Here is a 19420-nt window from a genome sequence, read left to right as displayed (position 1 = left end):
AAACAAATTTCTTACACTGTATATTAAGTGTCAATTTAACTGAAGTATGAAAATATAGAAAACAGGCTCCTATTCAAAAGATCATTTAAAGAACACTGTGTTATGCTAATAATAGGAAATTAATACAGGAAACCATAATCATTGTGTATACTCAAAGGAATCCTTGGTAAGAAAAGTACAACTTTTAAATCAATAGCTATGTAATAATTTAGGAAATTGAAATGTTCTCTCATTTCTATTATTAACTTTACCGGCATTAATATCAAATGGTAAGAAAGCTTATAGCTTATCTGCCATTTTCAGTCTATTTTTCAGAGGTGTAGGTGTCCTTTCTCTGTCACAGAAATTGATCAGGATGTCACATGAATTGAAATAGATAACTATACCAAGATGCTGATTCAGCAAGGAATTTTCTGTGGATCGACAAGTATTGGAGATAGAGAAACCACTGCTCATAATATTCAGAGTATTGGTAGCTCTTTGCCGACTGCAAAGTGACATACCCTCATATGGTGAGACTCCCAATAGTTTAATGCAGGTTGGAATTTGGTTTGTAATCTCACTGGTGGCACAACTTCATATAAGTGTGCACAAGTGTCCTATTTCGTTGTTTGTTTCAGAAGATAACTCTCAAAATGTTGGGTCTTGGGGGGAAAAAAAGAAATGCCCTTGAGATACACCATTACTGCCTTGAGTAGTGAATTAATTAATGAATTCACAGCAAGGACTAAAGAAATGTTTACTGTGGCAGTAATGTTTCTCATGGACCACTCTCAAGTGCAATTCATTTAAGGCATTACAATGTTGACGTTGTCTTTTTGTCTTTTTCTGTTCTTCCTCTTCAAACACCTCCCCCCTCCGCCGCCATTCCCTTCATACATTTGACTTGGATGTGAAACAGAGAGAACGAGAGAAAGGTTCTAACCTGGCATTCATGTTTCGATTGCCCTTTGCTGCTGGCAGAGTTTTCAGTATCAGCATGCTGGACACCTTGCTGTATCAGGTACGGTGAAGGGTAAAATGTATTCTTTTGAAAAAATACCAAATCATCTTGATTTTCTGAAAGGTTATTTGGGTTCCTATGTTCTTAAGAATTCCTCTGGGAACCAAGTTAAGCCATAAAGAGAACTCTGTTTATCCTTGTTTTCATCAAGACCTCAAGACCATGTACACAGTGTTCATTCTACCTATTTTTCCCCTGTTGGGCTGAGACCAACGGGGTCCAAAGTAACAGAGAGAATTTTCTTTCCTGAGGGTAGGCTCTTAGTCCAACATCTGAAAACCACTCTATCACATAGTGTGCTGCCCCACTCACTCACTCACTCACACATACACGTAACTATGGTTTATTAATGTTACCCAGTAATTCCCTTCACCAAGACTCAGAATTGTCCAAAATAAGTCCAGCTACAAGCAGGCCTAGATTAGTCCACAAAGCAATGGGCCAATAGTCCGTAACGCAATTGAAAGTTGCTCAAACAAGTAAGTCCACCAAGCAAACTTAAATCCAGCCAGCAAAACCTAAATACACACACGAGAGCTCACTTGGCAAGGAAAGTTCAAAATCTCCAAAACACAATTCCAAACACAATGAAGCAGGAAGCACAATGATTAAACAAGCACCTACAAAATCAATACATTGCTCCCAGCAACACATCTCTCCACCTGTTGTAATAAATAGCCAGCTTTCTAGTGCAGTTCATCAAGAAAGGCGGGGCCAAGAAATTAACTGACCTCCATTGCTCATGCCTTTTCTCTGTCCTGCTTGCTCTTGGATTAGTGGAGAAGGTAGCTCCTCCTACTCTTTGCTGACTCTGTAAGATTTCCCCAGGTAAAGCCTCCTCCAATTCTCTTTTGGCCAGCTGTTCAGAGCCATTAATCAATTCCATTGCTGACATGCCAGGAATGAGCTCATCCTCCCTTGAGCTGACCTCTGAGGAAGAATATGGGGAATCATCCAAGGGAGACATTACACATAGCTCTCAGAACTTATAAATCTTACACTTAATTTCCTTATTCTAGAAGTCTTATTATTGGATTTTCCAATAATAATGAATAACGCCTAGTGCTCAGTCATTTAGTAACATTTCCATGTTGTTTTTTTGTTTAAATATTTGAATGTGCCATGTAGACATACTAGTGCATCCATATCCATCCATATTTTTCATTTTTTAACTTTTAGGATTGCTCTAGATATAGCCCAACATATCTATACTATTAAAACTGCAACCAAACAGCTATCTCGTTCTGGCATGTGAATTAAATGTGAGGCCATTTTTCAAAAAATAGGGTCAGGGGGAAAAAAGCTGGGCACGCGATATAGACAATTTCAAAATATTCATTTTTCATCACAGTACTTACAACAGAGTTAATGAATATGCTGCTGCTGAGTTGTGTCTAGGGAGCTATGAGGATTCAAACAACTCCATCGTAGCACAACTAGGCTTCAGATGTTTGCTGCCATTAACAATAAAAATGATGCTGATTTTTTTTTCCTGACCTGAGCTTCATCTCTGAGCAACTAAACTGTGTTCTTGTCTTTTCCAAAGCTGGTTATTTGTTTGACAAGAAAGATTTTGTAAAACAGGAGTTCATCAGTTTTTTAAAAAAATACCTGTAGATTTGAAAAACCAGAATACAAGTTTTACTGCATGGAAAAGCCTCTTCCATATAAACATCACCATAATGAGTCTGGGCATCTTATCAAACTGCATTAACATATGTGGTTTTTTTCATCATTTTTAAAAAGTATAAGAAAAAGACAGGTCTAGGATATAGGATTGGATTAGGTCCAAAGCATTCACTATTTAATCATGTATTATTTCCCTTCCTTAAAAATAGTTCCACCCTCCCAGCAGAGGAAATCTGTCAGGCTTTATACTGAAAACATTTTGCAACCTGCTTGTAAGCCAATCAGGTCTCCATTCCCATATTCTTCTTTAAACAATTTGTGTTTTCTTACCTATTGTTTCCTACCTATTGTCTCTAAGGCATGTTTTCCAATTATATAAACAGGATTGAGTCAATGAGTCAACATCTTTTAAATGTATAAAGACCATCTCATTTCCTCCTTGTTTTACTTTGGCCACCATTTTTCTTGTTCTTATCTTTTGAGCCAAACTGCCAGTGGAGTCTCTGTAATGTAAAGCAAAGTTGTAAAGGCAACTTCCTGTCATTTAATTAATTCATTTTTTGTCCATTCACAGGGCAAGGAACTCTTAGGGCAAGGTTTGAATTAACTGAGATCCTTATATTGTCAGGTGTATGAGGGCCAGTTTAGACCATACTGTATGAATTAAAGAATGAACTCTACTATTTAGTATAGTGTACTTACCGTCCATTGGAAACCTTGAAAAGAAGTTAAAAAAATACCTGCTAAGGTTGGCAAAAAGTCATTTTATGGGTATAGCACATCTATAGCTTTCAAAAGACAGGAATTGTACAGTATCAATCATAAAGCCAGGTTTCTCTGTATTAAATGAACATCTGCCACCCACAAAACAGTAATTCTGTGTGTACACCTTCTTTTGTGAATATTAATGATTTAGGCGCTGTTTCAAACATTTCTTTCATTATTTTAAATCTTTAGTCATTCGTTAAGGATTACATGATCTCTATCACTAGACTTCTGCTGGGACTAGATACTACACCAGGATCTGGATTTCTCTGTTCTGTAAGTTAACATTTTTAAGATATTCAATTAAATAGTTATATTGCTCTTTTTCCTCTGCAGGGGATAGTTGGGTATTGGTTCTATGAAGGAATGGTTGCCATTTCTTTATTGACAGAAAATTGAGTGTTGGTTATGACCTATAAAGCCCTACATGGCATAGGACCAGATTATCTCCGAGACCGCCTTCTGCCGCACGAATCCCAGCATCCGGTCAGGTCCCACAGAGTTGGTCTCCTCAGTGTCCTATCAGCCAGACAATGTCAGCTGGTGGGGCCTAGGGGAAGAGCCTTCTCGGGGGGGGGGGGGTGAGGTGGCCCTCTAGAATCAGTTCCCCCTGGAGATTCGCAGTGCCCCCACCCTCCTTGCCTTCCAACAAAGTTTAAAGAATCATCTTTGTCGCCAGGCCTAGAGTCATTAGATCTTTCCCCCTGACCAATGAGTGTTTTTTAGTGTGTTTTACGTAGTGAATGATAATGAATGTTTTAAATTATTTTAGGATTTTTAGAGTTTTTTAATTATATTAATTGGATTAGACATACTACTATGTTTTTATATATGTTGTGAGCCGCCCCGAGTCCTTGAAGAGGGGCGGCATACAAATCCAATAGCTAGCTAGCTAGCTAGCTAGCTAGCTAGATAGATAGCTAGATAGCTAGATAGATAGATAGATAGATAGATAGATAGATAGATAGATAGATAGATAGATAGATAGATAGATAGACAGACAGACAGAGAGAGAGAGAGAGAGAGAGAGAGAGAGAGAGAGATAGATAGATAGATAGATAGATAGATAGATAGATAGATAGATAGATAGATAGATAGATAAGAGTATTCAAAAGGATTATTTGCAAAGTAATATATTTGTTATTGGGAAAACATATTCTGTCTAAAGCAGGAGTGTCAAACTTGCGATGATACATCTTCACATGACATATCACACCATTTTTTCCTTTGCTAAAATGGGTAGGCCAGCATGTGACACATCTGGGCCATGGGCCATGAGGTTGACACCCCTGTTCCAAGAGATAAGAGGGAAAGAAGCTGAGGTGTCATACATGGAAGGTAGAGATGTGTGAACTGTATTTGTAGAGACAGACTGAAGCAACTTTCAACCCATTTTTTTCTGAAGGATTTGATGGCCTAGTAGATAGGCCTTTCTACAATAAGTTAAAATGTACTGTCATCACTTCTTTTAAATTTAAATAGTACCTGTAACAATACAAAGCACAAAGTTTGCAATGATTTTTTTTCCAATCACAAACTGCACTTTTCCTTCTGTACTTTGTTTGCCTTATGATATATGGTATATATAATAATTGCACACTTCTGAAACCTGGACATGGATTGATATATATTATGCTCAGGAAGGACTGAAGGACTGTAGAGTACAATAAATAATGCTTTGCTTTGTAAGATTTGTTGCTCAGTGTAATATTTTGGGTGATCCCGTTTGAATGAATAAATAAATCAGTGATTTGAGCTATGCTGTTTCTGTTCTTATTGTTTAGATGAAAATCACAGAAGATGATTTGTGGATCAGAACATATGCCAGACTTTATCAGAAACTTTGTTCTTCAACTGGAGATATTCCTATAGGAATCTACAGGACCGAATCACAGAAATTAGTGACATCTGAGGTTTGGACATTTTCATTTTCATATAGACGTTTGTAAAGAATGTGACCCATGAAATATATGTAATGATTTGTGTGGGAGTAATATTTTACTTTCTTAGCAATATTTTACTTACTTTTTACTCATACTGGCAGACATTTTGTTATGAGATTATATTTATCCCATATAGAATGCTTCTGTTTCATGATACACATAAAATATGAATGGGCACCATATGTCTTAAAATACTTGTTGACATGCTATGGATATGCTTCACACAGCATTGATTTTAGCCTTTGACATCTATCCATTTTGGGTTTGGGGATCACGTACATTAGTAGTTCCAAATTGTTCTGCCAGTGTGAAAGATATAAATTGGTTTAGGTCCAAGTCCTCTGTTCCCAGTATTATATGTTTATGTGATTCTCTGTTCTGGCTTTTCTTTTTTTCTGGTAAATTCTGCTAGAAGAAAGCTGTATCCTGACTGTACAGTATTGGAAATCCCTTGGTTCACATTCAGCTACTTAAAAACCAAGCTCATATGAATCTATTTACAGATTCTACAAGAATATTTGAGTATGTATTGAGAAAGAGGTCAAAGCTGGACTCATTCCCTTTGCAAATAAAACTCTTTCCATGAAAATTCAAAGAGCACATCTGACAAAGCCTATACATGACATACAGAGCGAACTTCCATAAAAGGTATATGGAGATTTTCAGTCATACAGGTTATGATTGTCCCAAAGGTGATTTTTCAAGAGGCAACTGGACTTTCTTCATTCTTTGAAGAGGTTTCGCTTCTCATTCAGGAAACTGTGTCATCTGAAGAGCTTCCTGGGTGAGAAACAAAATGTCTTCAAAGAAAAACAGTTGTCTCTTGAAAAAGCAGCTTTTAGATTTCCATGAAATGTTGTTCAAATCTTATTTCCAAATGAGAAAAAAAAATATACCCAAAAACCTTCACCTTTTGTAAAACATAAACCCAAATTTTTGAAGCTTTTTGAAGTTCTCTTTCAAACCCTGTGCCATTTCTCAGATCTTCAGAAACAATATTTAAGGAAAGAAATACCAGTGCTTGATGATTAAATAACTAATAATCATTGGTAGGAGAAAGGAGTAAGCAAGAAACTAGATATGACAACTCAACTAATTTGCTGTTATTGGATTATGCCACCATAAAAATAAAATAAAAATATACTTATTTAATTTAATCATAGCAAATATAAAGCAATAGTTTGTATAGTCAGCTACCTTGAGATATAGCAACAATGATATTGTAAGAAATATAAATTGCAATGAACATTCAAGATAGCAAGGAGAGTGGAGGGGATCCATAAGTGTGTATAAAAATTAGAACATCGTGCAAATGTTCATTTATTTCAGAAAACTTTAAAGGTGAAACTTAATATATGGGAGATATTCATAACATGCAAGGCAAGATAGTTCTGTTTGTCATAATTGTGATGATTATGAGGTACAGCTCATGAAAACCCCAAATCTCCCATCTCGGAAAATTAAAATATTACATGTGATCAATAAAAAAAGGATTGTACATAGAACAATATTGAACTTCTGAAAAGTATAAGCATGCATATGTACTCAGTATTTCATTTGGGCCCCTTTTGCACGGTATTCTAATTTTTGGAGTTTCACCTGTAAATTTTTTTGGAAGACAATTTTCAATCTTATACTAGCCTTAAATATTCATGCATAGCTATTCCATTTCACTTCATTACATAAAGAAATGGAGTGTGCCATGATTATGCAAACTGTAATGGCTTTACAGTTATGGTATGGAAGATATTTTGGTTAAGTAGCCCAACGTATCTGCAGAATTTGGTAATTTTCCATAGGATTACTTCAACTGGTATTTAGTATTAAATTATTAATATTAGCTTATAGTGAGGCAGAATTAAAGCAGAACTATGTATTTTCAATTGCATAATCATACTGCTCTGTCCTTGCCTCCTCTAAGGTTGAGAAATAATGACTGGCTAGATCAGTGATGGCGAACCCTTTATTCCTCGGGTGCCGAAAGAGCATGCGTGGGCTCTGTCATGCATGCGTGAGTGCCCACACCCATAATTCAATGCCCGGGGAGGGCAAAAACAGCTTCCCCATCCCCTGAAGGCCCTCTGGAGGCTGGAAACGGCCTGTTTCCCAACTTCTGGTGGGCCCAGTGGGCTCGTGTTTCACCGTCCCCAGGTTCCAAAGGCTTCCCTGGAGCTGGGGGAGGGTAAAAACGCCCTCCCCCTTCCCCCCCAGAGGCTCTCTGGAAGCCAAAAATGCCCTCCCAGAGCCTTTGTGCAAGCCAAAAATCAGCTGACCAGCACACATATGCATGTTGGAGCTAAGCTAGGGCAACAGCTTGCATGCCAGCAAATATGGCTCTGTGTGCCACCAGTGGCACCTGTGCCATAGGTTTGCCATCACTGGGCTATAATCATCCAGATGGCTTTGTGATAAGGCAAGACTAGAATACATTATCTCCCAGTTTGTAGCCTAGTGCCTTAACATTACACCAAACTGACTTTCATACTGATTTAGTAATCCACAAGATTTTATAATGGGGATATATATAAATCTTTATGTATTTGTCATAATGTGTATGCCGTCAGTTTGTAAAAACTCTTGGAAGTTCAAATGCATATTTAGTTTTTGTGTTACAACCATCCATTAATATATGTCTGTGTAAATGTTCCAACCATTTTGATGAGGACTAAAGCAGTGCAGATATGGCTACTGATGCTAGCATTGCCCCAATATTCTTAGCCATCTATTCTTGATATTCCTATGCTGAGTAGAAATACTAATTCTAACCATAATAAGGGTTAGAAATACAACAGCTTCTTTTCTTTTCTTCTTCTTTTAATATCTCAGTTCTGTTAAACTTGTTTTGGTTTTTTTTTTAATGAAAAGGAATCCCAGAGTTTGAATGATTTATTTTATTTTATTTTATTTTTATGCCGCCCTTCTCCTTAGACTCAGGGTGGCTTATAACATGTTAGCAATAGCACTTTTTAACAGAGCCAGCATATTGCCCCCACAATCCTGGTCCTCATTTTACCCACCTCGGAAGGATGGAAGGCTGAGTTAACCTTGAGCCGGTGATGAGATTTGAACCACCGACTTACAGATCTACAGTCAGCTTCAGTAGCCTGCAGTACAACACTCTACCTGCTGCGCCACCCTGGTTCTTTTTTATGATAGATAAATCGAGCCACAAACCCCATTTCCTCCCCAGTGCAAGAATCCAGATTAAAGCATGCTAGACAGATGACTGTCTAGTCTCCTCTCAAACTGATATAATGAAAGGAAGCCCATCAGTCCCTGACTAACTGGTCCCATTATTGAACTGCTTGTAACATAAGGAGGTTTTCCACAACATTCAGAAGGAATCTACTGAGTTGTAACTTAAGTTTACTCTTCTATGTCTTTTACTTTGGGACAATAGAGGATACACCCTGATCTTCTGTAGGCAATAGCTCCCTTCCAGTCCAGTAGTGGGTTCTAAATGCCGTTGCTACCGGTTTGCCTCCCCCTTCCACCACTACCAATTCGCATAACTGGGATGAACAGGGAGCAAACCACTTCTGGTCCAGTCCTAATAATTCATAATCCCAGAAAACAAACAAACAAACAAACAATCTACCTACCTACCTATCTACCTACCTACCTATCTATCTAATGATATTCAATCTGGCATGTCATGGGATGCCTGTCAAGATCTCTTCCATGTAATCTATTTTATTATATTATGAAGGAGCATTGAATCGTATGGACCTCCAGCTGCAATCTAAACATTCCAGCTGGGAATAATTTTATTATCTCAACTATGTAGCATAGTATTTAATTTGAATCTGTTATTTATGTGTGAAATTGTCATTATTTGCCTGAGTTACCATTTTAAATTACTTGCAAATACATAAATTGCATGACTGGAATGGACTGCAACACTGAAATGTGGAAAAAGAATAATCTCATCTATAGATTAAGTCCAGAAATAATTATTCTTATAGAATAATTCAGTTCAGCTATTATAGAAGTTAATTCAGGAATGTGTTTTTTCAAGTGCTTAAGGAAATTTTGAAGTAATTGTATTTTTAATTGTCCATTCAAATATTATTTACTCAAGCAAGAGCCTTGAATCTATAATATGAAAGCCTCACCGTTTTAATAAATTCACTTCCCTCTTTGTTAAGATTTAATGTAAAACAAACGTACACACATTCTTTGATGTTAAAATTAATACAAACATTTATTAGTAAAAAGGCCCATTAAATTATTTATATTTTTGATCATGTTTAAAACAAATTTCAATAGGCATTTGATCTTTTACCACTTTCCGTATCATATATTTCTATTTGGAGCAATATTTCTCAACCTTGGCCACTTTAAGATATTTGGATTTCAATTCCCAGAATTCCTCAGATACCATGGCTGGCTGGAGAATTCAGACAGTTGAAGTCCAAACTTATTAAAATTGCTAAGATTTAGTATTGTTTTACAGCTGGTAGAAAACAGAAGTTTAAAAAATTGGTTAATCAGATAATTTATCCTATATTCAAACCTGAAATTTTGTCATGTCATACTATGCAAGGATTTAACTTTATATTTCCTTGTATAACCATAATGTCATAAAATTGTCTATGTGTTTTCTTTGTTTGAAACTGTTGTTTGAATGGTGTTTTGTTTTCTTTCCTCCTTCCATTTTTTTTGTCAGTCTCGAGAAATTGCTTCACAAGTAAGTATCTGTCATGTGTTACTATGTCCCTTGTGTTGGCTTAAAAAGTAAAATCTTTAACAAATGAAAACAAAATATATGTGACCCATATATAAGGCCCAATTTGGATCCAGGCTTTTGGAGCCCATCTTCAGGGTTCTACAGTTCCCTAAAGATGAGTCCCAGCACAAGTCTCAAAGCTCAGAAAAATAAACCTCTGGTCACAGTGACCAATCAGGATTGGATCTTGCAATAAAATCTTTAAGCTATCATACTGAGAAAGGCTGCATGCTTCTAATCTCTGCCAGGAATCTCTTCCAAATAGTGTCATTTAGTCAGTAGTTTACAGTATAGGTCACAGACATAATGTAAGATAAAATATTACAGTGATCCCCCGATCATTGCGAGGGTTCCGTTCCAGGACTCCTAGCAATGATCGGGTTTTCGCGAAGTAGCGCTGCAGAAGTAAAAACACCATCTGAGCATGCGCAGATGGTGTTTTTACTCCCGCAGCGCTAGCGAGGAGCCGAAGATTGGGGTTCCTGTTTTAAAACGTCGCCGCCGGCATGGGCGGCTTGCCAGCACCCCCCCGGAACCCCAACCCAGGTTTAGGGGGCTGCTAGGAAGCCGCCCATGCCGGCGGCGACGTTTTAAAACAGCCGCGCGGCTTTCCAATGAGTCCCGAAGACAAACGTCAAACTTCCGCGTTTGTCTTCGGGACTCATTGGAAAGCCGCGCGGCTGTTTTAAAACGTCGCCGCCGGCATGGGCGGCTTGCCAGCACCCCCATGGCCCCCCAACCCGGGTTTGGGGGGCTGCTAGGAAGCCGCCCATGCCGGCGGCAACTTTTTAAAACAGCCGCGCGGCTTTCTAATGAGTCCTGAAGACAAACGTCAAACTTCCGCGTTTGTCTTCGGGACTCATTGGAAAGCCGTGCGGCTGTTTTAAAACGTCGCCGCCGGCATGGGCGGCTTGCCAGCACCCCCCCCGAACCCGGGTGAGCAGCGAGCGAACGGCGGGTGGCCGGGCGAAGGGCGGGCGAGCGGCGAAGGGCGGGCGAGCGGGTGCTGGGGAGGGCTTCTCGCCCTCCCGCCAGCAAGAGGGGGAGCGAACGGCGTGGGCAGGCTGCGGACAAGCCATTCGCTCGGGCAGCTTCCCAGCTGAGTACTCAGCTGGGAAGCGGCCCGAGCGAACGGCGTGGGCGGGAGAAGGGCGCGCGAGCCGCGGGCGCGCAGGCAGGCAGGCTGCGGACAAGCCGTTCGCTCGGGCCGCTTCCCAGCTGAGTACTCATCTGGGAAGCGGCCCGAGCGAACGGCGTGGGCGGGAGAAGGGCGCGCGAGCCGCGGGCACGCGGGCAGGCAGGCTGCGGACAAGCCGTTCGCTCAGGCCGCTTCCCAGCTGAGTACTCAGCTGGGAAGCGGCCCGAGCGAAGCGGCAGCAGCGAGGAGTTTGTGTGGGCGGTGGGGAAACTCCTCGCTGATGCCCGCCAAGAGGGGGAAGACCTAGGGAAGCCGCCCAGCAGCTGATCTGCCCGGCGCCATCTACGCATGCGTGCCCATAGAAAAAAAAGGGCACGCATGCGCAGATGGTGTTTTGACTTCCGGGTTCAAAAATCGCAAATTAGCCTGTTCGCAATGGTCGGGAACGCAATAACCGGGGGATCACTGTATATACTTTTTGTAAATATGTATCACTTGCATATTTAAGAATCCTCAGGATTATGTGTTCAACATAACTAAGCAGATAGGCAGATATGTGTGGGGGGGTTTTGAGCTAATTCACTGCTTCTGCACATAGATACTGACATTGTTAAAAACAGAGATGTGATTTAACTTCCTTGAATTCATAGCTTTACCTATACTGTACTTCAGGGATGTCACCGAGGGTTACGTCAGAGTTATGTTTGACTTTAGGGGGTTGTGGTGGGATAGGCATGGTCAGCACAACATCACTTATGTTGGGACCGCCTATGGTGGTCCAAGCTTTCTGCCAATGAAAACAGGCTCTTGAGCTCCTTTTTCGGCTGTGATGGTCCCCTACAACCCTATGCCAGTGAAAACTGAGCTCGGGAGAGCTCTCAGGCCTTAAGTTTGACATCCCTGCTGTACTTCATATCAATGAATGGGGAGAGGGGGGTGGAATGAGCATAATAGTAGAATGGAAAAATTCATGAAAAGAAATTGACAAATATTCAGTATATATATATGTGACATTCCTTCAATATACCAGGGTGATCCAACAGAAAAATATATATATATCTCACATATTTTTGCTGAATATTTAAAATTAGGGGAGACTAGGATAGCGCTATTGCATATATATATATATATATATATATATATATATATATATATATATATGTCACATGTTTAAGATGAATTTGAAAATTAAGGGAGACTAGGATAGATCTATTTCGGCCTTATTTTGGCCTTATCAGCTAGCCATACCCACTGGGACTTGAACCTGCAACCTTTGCCTTGTAAGGCAGAGAATTATCCTCTAGGCTACAGTATCCAATCCCTTCAGCTCTGTACCAGGGAAGGGTTACATTTTGTGTCGAATCACCCTGGTATATTGAAGGTCTTGGTATATTCGGGTTTCTTCCCGTGTAGGATTTGGACATTTCTGGCGACGTTTCGACGAGGTTCCACTCGTCATCTTCAGGCTGGTGTTTCTGTCCTTGTTCTAGAACGAACACTGTGAGACCTGAGCTGCCTTCCTTCTATAAACACTGGTGGCCGGGTGTGGTTTGATGGCTCAGCAATTGCCTGCTGTGTAGAAACTTCCTGGTGAGTCAGTGGGGTAACATCTGGGGTCGTTGATGTAGCTGAGGTATGCTGATTAGTTAATAGTTGTAGATTAGGCGTGATATCCTGAGTAGTTGGAACTTGCAGGCTACTTGATTGGTTTGCAATGTGGGTTCTGAGTCTGGTTTCTAAGGCGTTGGTTTCAAATCTGAATACAAACCAAAACTCTGGCTTAGATATGTAGATGACACCTTCGTAATTTGGCCACATGGGAAAGAAAAACTGGACAGCTTTCTCACACATCTCAACAGCCTACACCCCAAAATACAATTCACCATGGAATTAGAAACCAACAACAAACTTCCCTTCCTGGATGTTCTAATCTACAAAAAACCCGATCGCTCCTTAGGACATACCGTCTACCAGAAGAAGACACACACCAACCGCTACTTGAACGCAAAATACCACCACCACCCTGCACAGATCAATTCTGTAGCCAAGACCCTAATTTCCAGAACCAAACGCCTAGCCGACAGACCACCTGGAACCTGAATTACACAGTCTCACAAATGTATTAATTTCCAATGGATTCCAAAGAGAGGCAATCAACAACTTAATCCAAAAACAGACACCCCCCCCCAATAACCAAGACACAGAACAGGACAATGGCATTGCCCTCCTCCCTTACATCAAAGGCACCACAGATAAAATCAGTAAAATTCTCCGCAAACACAACATCAAGGCAGCCTTTGGTACAGATAAAAAAATAGCCAACATCCTAAGAAACCCAAAAGACAATATCCAACTAGAAAACCAGGGAGTTTATCAAATACCGTGTAAAATCTGCCCAGCCACATATATTGGACAAACTAACAGGAGAGTAAATGCATGTGTTGCAGAACATAAGAATGCATTAAAGAAAAAAGAAAAAACCTCTTCCCTTTTCCAACACTTCAAAACTACAGGACATGAAATTGATTTTGACAGTACAAAATTAATTTCCAAAACAGAACACTACAGCAAAAGAATAATCATGGAAGCCATCGAGATAGAAAAACATCCCCAAAATATGAACAAGCAGGATGATACCTCCCGCTTACCAGACATTTGGAAACCAGCCCTCAAACATATCCCAGCCATAAAAACCACTCAGAACACACATTGCAAAACAATCAAGTAGCCTGCAAGTTCCAACTACTCAGAATATCATGCCTAATCTACAACCATTAACTAATCAGCATACCTCAGCTACATCAACGACCCCAGATGCTACCCCACTGACTCACCAGGAAGTTTCTACACAGCAGGCAATTGCTGAGCCATCAAACCACACCCAGCCACCAGTATTTATAGAAGGAAGGCAGCTCAGGTCTCGCAGTGTTCATTCTAGAACAAGGACAGAAACATCAGCCTGAAGATGACGAGTGGGACCTCGTTGAAACGTCGCCAGAAATTTCCAAATCCTACACGGGAAGAAACCCAAATATACCAAGACCGTCATACCTGTACCTGTGAAAATCTACGAAAACAAATATATATATATATGACGGTCTTGGTATATTCGGGTTTCTTCCCGTGTAGGATTTGGAAATTTCTGGCGACGTTTCGACGAGGTCCCACTCGTCACATGTTTTTTTGCTGAATTTGAAAATTAAGGGAGACTAGGATAGATCTATTTCGGCCTTATTTTGGCCTCATCAGTTAGCCATACCCACTGGGACTTGAACCTGCAACCTTTGCCTTGTAAGGCAGAGAATATATATATGTTTTTTATGTCGGATCACCCTGGTATATTGAAGGAACATCACAGCTCCTTTTTGCCTATAGGCCCCAAAAAACTCAAAACAAAAAAACATATAGCCCCTCCCTGGTACAGAGCTGAAGGGATCAGGTCTGGTGGCTCAGCTGTTAATTCTCTGCCTTACAAGGCAGAAGGTGCCGGATCAAATCCCAGTAAGGGTGTGGCTAGCTGATGAGGCCAGAACAAGGCCAAAATGGTGCCATCCTAGTCTATATATATCTCACATATTTTTGCTGAATATTTAAAATTAAGGGAGACTAGGATAGCGCTATTTCGGCCTTGTTCTGGCCTCATCAGCTAGCCATACCCTTACTGAGATTTGATCCCGGGGCTTCTGCCTTGTAAGGCAGAGAATTAACCTCTCGGCCACCAGATCTGATCCCTTCAGCTTTGTACCAGGGAGGGGCTATGCTTAGGCACAGTATTAGTGTGTGAATGAAGTTACAAATGTATATAACTACATATAGACACACATATATAATTGTGTAATATTGATTAAGCAAGTAACAAAAGCATAAAAACATATTTTCCATCTTGTGATTTCATAATGGTGGATATTGGGTAGGCCAATTGTTATCAACCCGTGGTCCATGGAGTCTTGGGGCCCACAATATCTTCACGGGGGGTTCGTGAAGTTTTGTAGAAATGTTATGATTTAAATCTTGAGATTAGTTGTGAGGGTCAATGACCATGGTTCATAGCCACAAAATGTATTTAAAGGAGAGTCCATGGTGAATTTTTTTTTGAAAACCTCTACTCAAGGCTAGTAAGATTCGAAGGAAGAAAATGAAGAATGGGAAATAGTATAAGAAATGTAAGGCAAGATTACTCATTTGGTGGAAAAGTATTTCCCAAAAAATTGAGCTTCTGTCATGTTTTTCTCTTTAAAGTCTCAAATTTCTATCAGCGTGGAAGAGTGGGAAGACACCAAGGACAGTAAAGAACAATGTAACTACCGTAGCAACCACCGTAACTCAACATCAAGTGATCAATCAGATCATCCTTTGTTAAGGCGAAAAAGCATGCAGTGGGCTCGGCGGCTAAGCAGAAAAGTACCAAAGCATTCAGCAAAAACAGCAGAGAAAATAAGTCAGCAGAGAATGAATCTTTATAAAAGGTCAGAAAGACAAGAACTAGCTGAACTGGTGAAAAACAGAATGAAACATCTGGGACTCTCAACAGCAGGATATGGTAGGATATTCTGATATATACCCAAACCAATGCACATATAGGGGAGATAGATAAATGTTAGGGAAGTTCATTGGATCAAGACTAGAATGAAAAAATATTCTCTCATCAAAAGTTCCAGAAAAAAATTAGCAATCATGGATGAAAGTCAACTTCTCTTACCCATAATCAAATATTTCAAGTAAAATCAAATGTACAAATTGACAGTTTTTTATACATTCATATACACGTCTCTTTAAAATTAAAACATATGTTTTTCAACATGCATAAATTTCCTATTAAATTTCACCTGCAATATGTGTTCATGTCTTCAAGTCCACTACCTAGGGCTAAGGGAAAGTAACCAGGTCAAAGTCACCTGGATGATTTTGGGTCTAAGGCTGGATTAGAACTCATGGTCTCCCAGTTTCTAGACTGGTGTCTTAACCACCACACCAAACTGGCTCTCTTCATGCTACAACAATATTTTATTAAATACTAATGCTTTAGAGTGGTATTTGAGTGGTAATAAGCTTCCATTATGATACCACCTGAAATTTCTTACACTAAATTATTTACAGGCACATGGAAACAACTTTTGAGAAAAGACATTAAATCTTTCTCTCTTTTTTAAAAAAAAATCCAATCTTTTCCCTCAGAGTAAATATGTAGATAAGTATAGTACTAAAGCTTGCTCAGTGTTCTCCAGGAGAGAAGCAAAAGGTGTCAACTAAACAGCCCAGGTCAAAAATTCAACACATCACTCATGTCAAAGTTGAGTAGCAAAATTATCATCAAAGATCGGTCCAGCAGTCCAGACAAACAATTCCAAAGTTTATAGAAAATATGCTCAGTAATAGAGTGTTAGCTAGCAGGGGATATGTGGCTTGTCCTGGCAAGTTCCCTTGGAACATTCTTCCCTTTGAGAATAATGTTCCAATGGGCACATGCCAAGAAAGAAATTGTCACTTGGCCTTTTAAAAACATGGTTTTGTGCCTGAACCTGACACTTGGGCATGGATTTGACCCTATCTCTTGGTTGTATGGATGATAGCTTAAATTATGCCCAGCTGCTGTTTTCATTCGTTTTATCATAAACCACCTTGAATCATGTAAAAGTGAGAAAGCCAATTCACTTTTATATGATTAAATAAATAAATACATCAATAATAATGAATTCAATCCAAAGTTTACATTGCAGATATTCCCCGAAGTGGATGTGATATTGCTTAGCTATTCCCAAAACAACCCCTACTTCTGAACTGTTCTGTAAAACAATCTGGCAATTTTCCATCTTTCATACCCTGGGGCACAACTTCACCAAATTTCAAGGACTTGAAAATTAATCTCCTCAGACTATTTAAAAAGGCCATAACTTATCAAACTTTGAAGAATAAAGGCATCAGCAATAGTATTCGATTCTGAAAACAATTTTAACATTTTTAAATGAATGGATTGCAAAGAAACATACTAAGAATTCGCTGGACCTTTGTTCATATTATATTCTTCTCAATGTAAACTTTAATGGGATATTTTTTTAACCAGGGTATTGTATCTTATTCATTAAAGATAATTATAATAAAAGTGACAATTTTCTTCTATTTTTGTCTACAATTAAAGAGAAAGAATCCTTTAAAAAAAAGTTTTTCTGGCCACAACATATAACATAACCATGAGCTCTTGGTCATATATTATCTATGAAGTTTTCTGCTCTTCTGTCTTTTCTTGTTGTTTTTTAAAAATTGCAAAAATATATCATTGCTTTTGATTTGCCCAACTTTGATTGAGACATGACCTTTTCATCTGAGTAATGTTATGATCAGTTACTCAAAACAGCCTTTATATTCTCTCCTCCCACTTGTAGATGAAATGAATGATCACCAGAGCACCCTTTCATACATTTTGATCAATCCTTCCCCAGACACCCGACTTGAGCTGAATGATGTTGTGTAAGTATATACCATTAATATTTACCAGACTTTCAATTTGTATTTTCATGGAATATTTTTTCCCCAAAAAACTGTCATTTTAACTTTGAAAATAATAATAATAATAATAATAATAATAATAATAATAATAATAATAATAAGAAGAAGAAGAAGAAGAAGAAGAAGAAGAAGAAGAAGAAGAAGAAGAAGAAGAAGAAGAAGAAGAAGTCTTCAGAGAGGGGCGGCATATACATCTAATAAATTATTATTATTATTATTATTATTATTATTATTATTATTATTATTAATTTATAGTCTGTTCTTCACATTTGGCCATTTTTATTTGTTCAGATGATCCTGGTGATTCAGGGCAATTATAGCAATCACTGCCATTGCATACTATTTTTTTTATCCCTGTTTTATTTTTATTTTTAATGCACACATTCAGCTAAGGATGTGCTTTTCTATATTTTAACTGCCTTTGGAAAATTGGCAAAGTAAAATCTGGGCTAGAGCCAATAAGAGAAGTAGTAATGAATCGGAAGATAATGTACTGTTGCTTAGTTCAAAATTAACAATAACAAAACGCTTCATAAGTTTTTAATGCTGGGCGAGGAGTGTTTACTAGGGTTTTTAGATCTGGCAAAAGCTACTAATGTGAATTGTTGGATCGCACTGCTTGATTATCTTCTTTTGATTATATGTGCAGATGTGGATGTGTTGTAACATATTTTTGCTGATAATGAACAAGAAGGGAATGTAGTATAGATGTATTTCAAGTTTATTTTGCTCTCATCAGCTAGCCATACCTTACTGGGACTTGAAATTCGACACAACACACACACACACACAAACATGCTGCTTGTAATCATCAATTACAGAAATCTTTTTAGTTAGTCCAAAGTGAAGAGTAATCTAGTGTATTTAAAGTACATTAGCAGAATTTAGAGTAGAATATTCAGTCCAACTGGAATTTTTTTTCTTGTTAAACCTGATAAATGAGAATGGTCTTTCTTTGTTGTGTTTAGATACTTGATCCGCCCAGATCCATTGTCATATGTTCCCAAAAGTGCATCTAGCCAGAAAAAAAGCTTCTGCAATGCCATTGGACAAGACACCAGAGAAGAAACACAACTTTGATACATCACATGATTCAGTGATGGGAAGACATTTTTATACAAATAACTGTTTTGGAATTGAGTGGTGATGAATTTAGTATACTGTAACTGGACTCTTTTGAGAACTGGTATACAATGGTCAATGGATGTTAATAGAACAACTCTTTTATTGAAATTACAGGAATGATTCTGAAAAACTGTCTGAGTTTTATATATATATACTATATATATATAGTATATATATATATATATATATATATATATATATATATATATATATATATATATATATATATATATATATATATAATTATTCAGATTCTGGAATTAAAATTAGCAGAACTATAAAAAAAATCTAAGCAAATATGCCATGGTTTGCTAATAGAAAGTAGAAAAATAATAATGCTGTACTCCAAATCATATTTATTATTTTGGTTTCAATTAACCTCTCTGCAACCATTTCTGTCCACAATATCATAGTGTATTTTGTAAGTTCTGCGTTCCAGATTTATAAAATTTTGGTTTGTGCAAATAAAATGATACGGTAAGAAAGGTTCGGACAATTCCCTTTTCTACTATCTTAAAATTGGAATTCCAAATAAAAGCTCAGTAAGTGTGTTGCTTGCTTAAGCTTTGAGCAATAATAATCAG

At 38.4% G+C, this 19420-nt stretch overlaps 1 protein-coding gene across 1 annotated transcript in view; it reads left to right on the top strand.

Moving 5' to 3' along the window:
- Positions 1-18969, top strand: part of KCNT2 (potassium sodium-activated channel subfamily T member 2) — a 295119-nt gene extending 276150 nt beyond the window's left edge. Inside the window, exons 23-29 of the mRNA XM_070746341.1 lie at positions 902-1003; positions 3590-3673; positions 5182-5310; positions 10010-10030; positions 15447-15747; positions 17588-17672; positions 18680-18969. Coding sequence (XP_070602442.1) covers positions 902-1003; positions 3590-3673; positions 5182-5310; positions 10010-10030; positions 15447-15747; positions 17588-17672; positions 18680-18791 — 834 coding nt within the window. The 3' untranslated portion in view covers positions 18792-18969. The remainder of the gene's footprint in view (positions 1-901; positions 1004-3589; positions 3674-5181; positions 5311-10009; positions 10031-15446; positions 15748-17587; positions 17673-18679) is intronic.
- Positions 18970-19420: the final 451 nt, after the last annotated feature.

This window comes from Erythrolamprus reginae, chromosome 3 (assembly GCF_031021105.1).
Source record: "Erythrolamprus reginae isolate rEryReg1 chromosome 3, rEryReg1.hap1, whole genome shotgun sequence".
In the NCBI taxonomy this organism is placed as follows: domain Eukaryota; kingdom Metazoa; phylum Chordata; class Lepidosauria; order Squamata; family Dipsadidae; genus Erythrolamprus; species Erythrolamprus reginae.
This window is presented reverse-complemented; position numbering and strand designations above follow the sequence as displayed.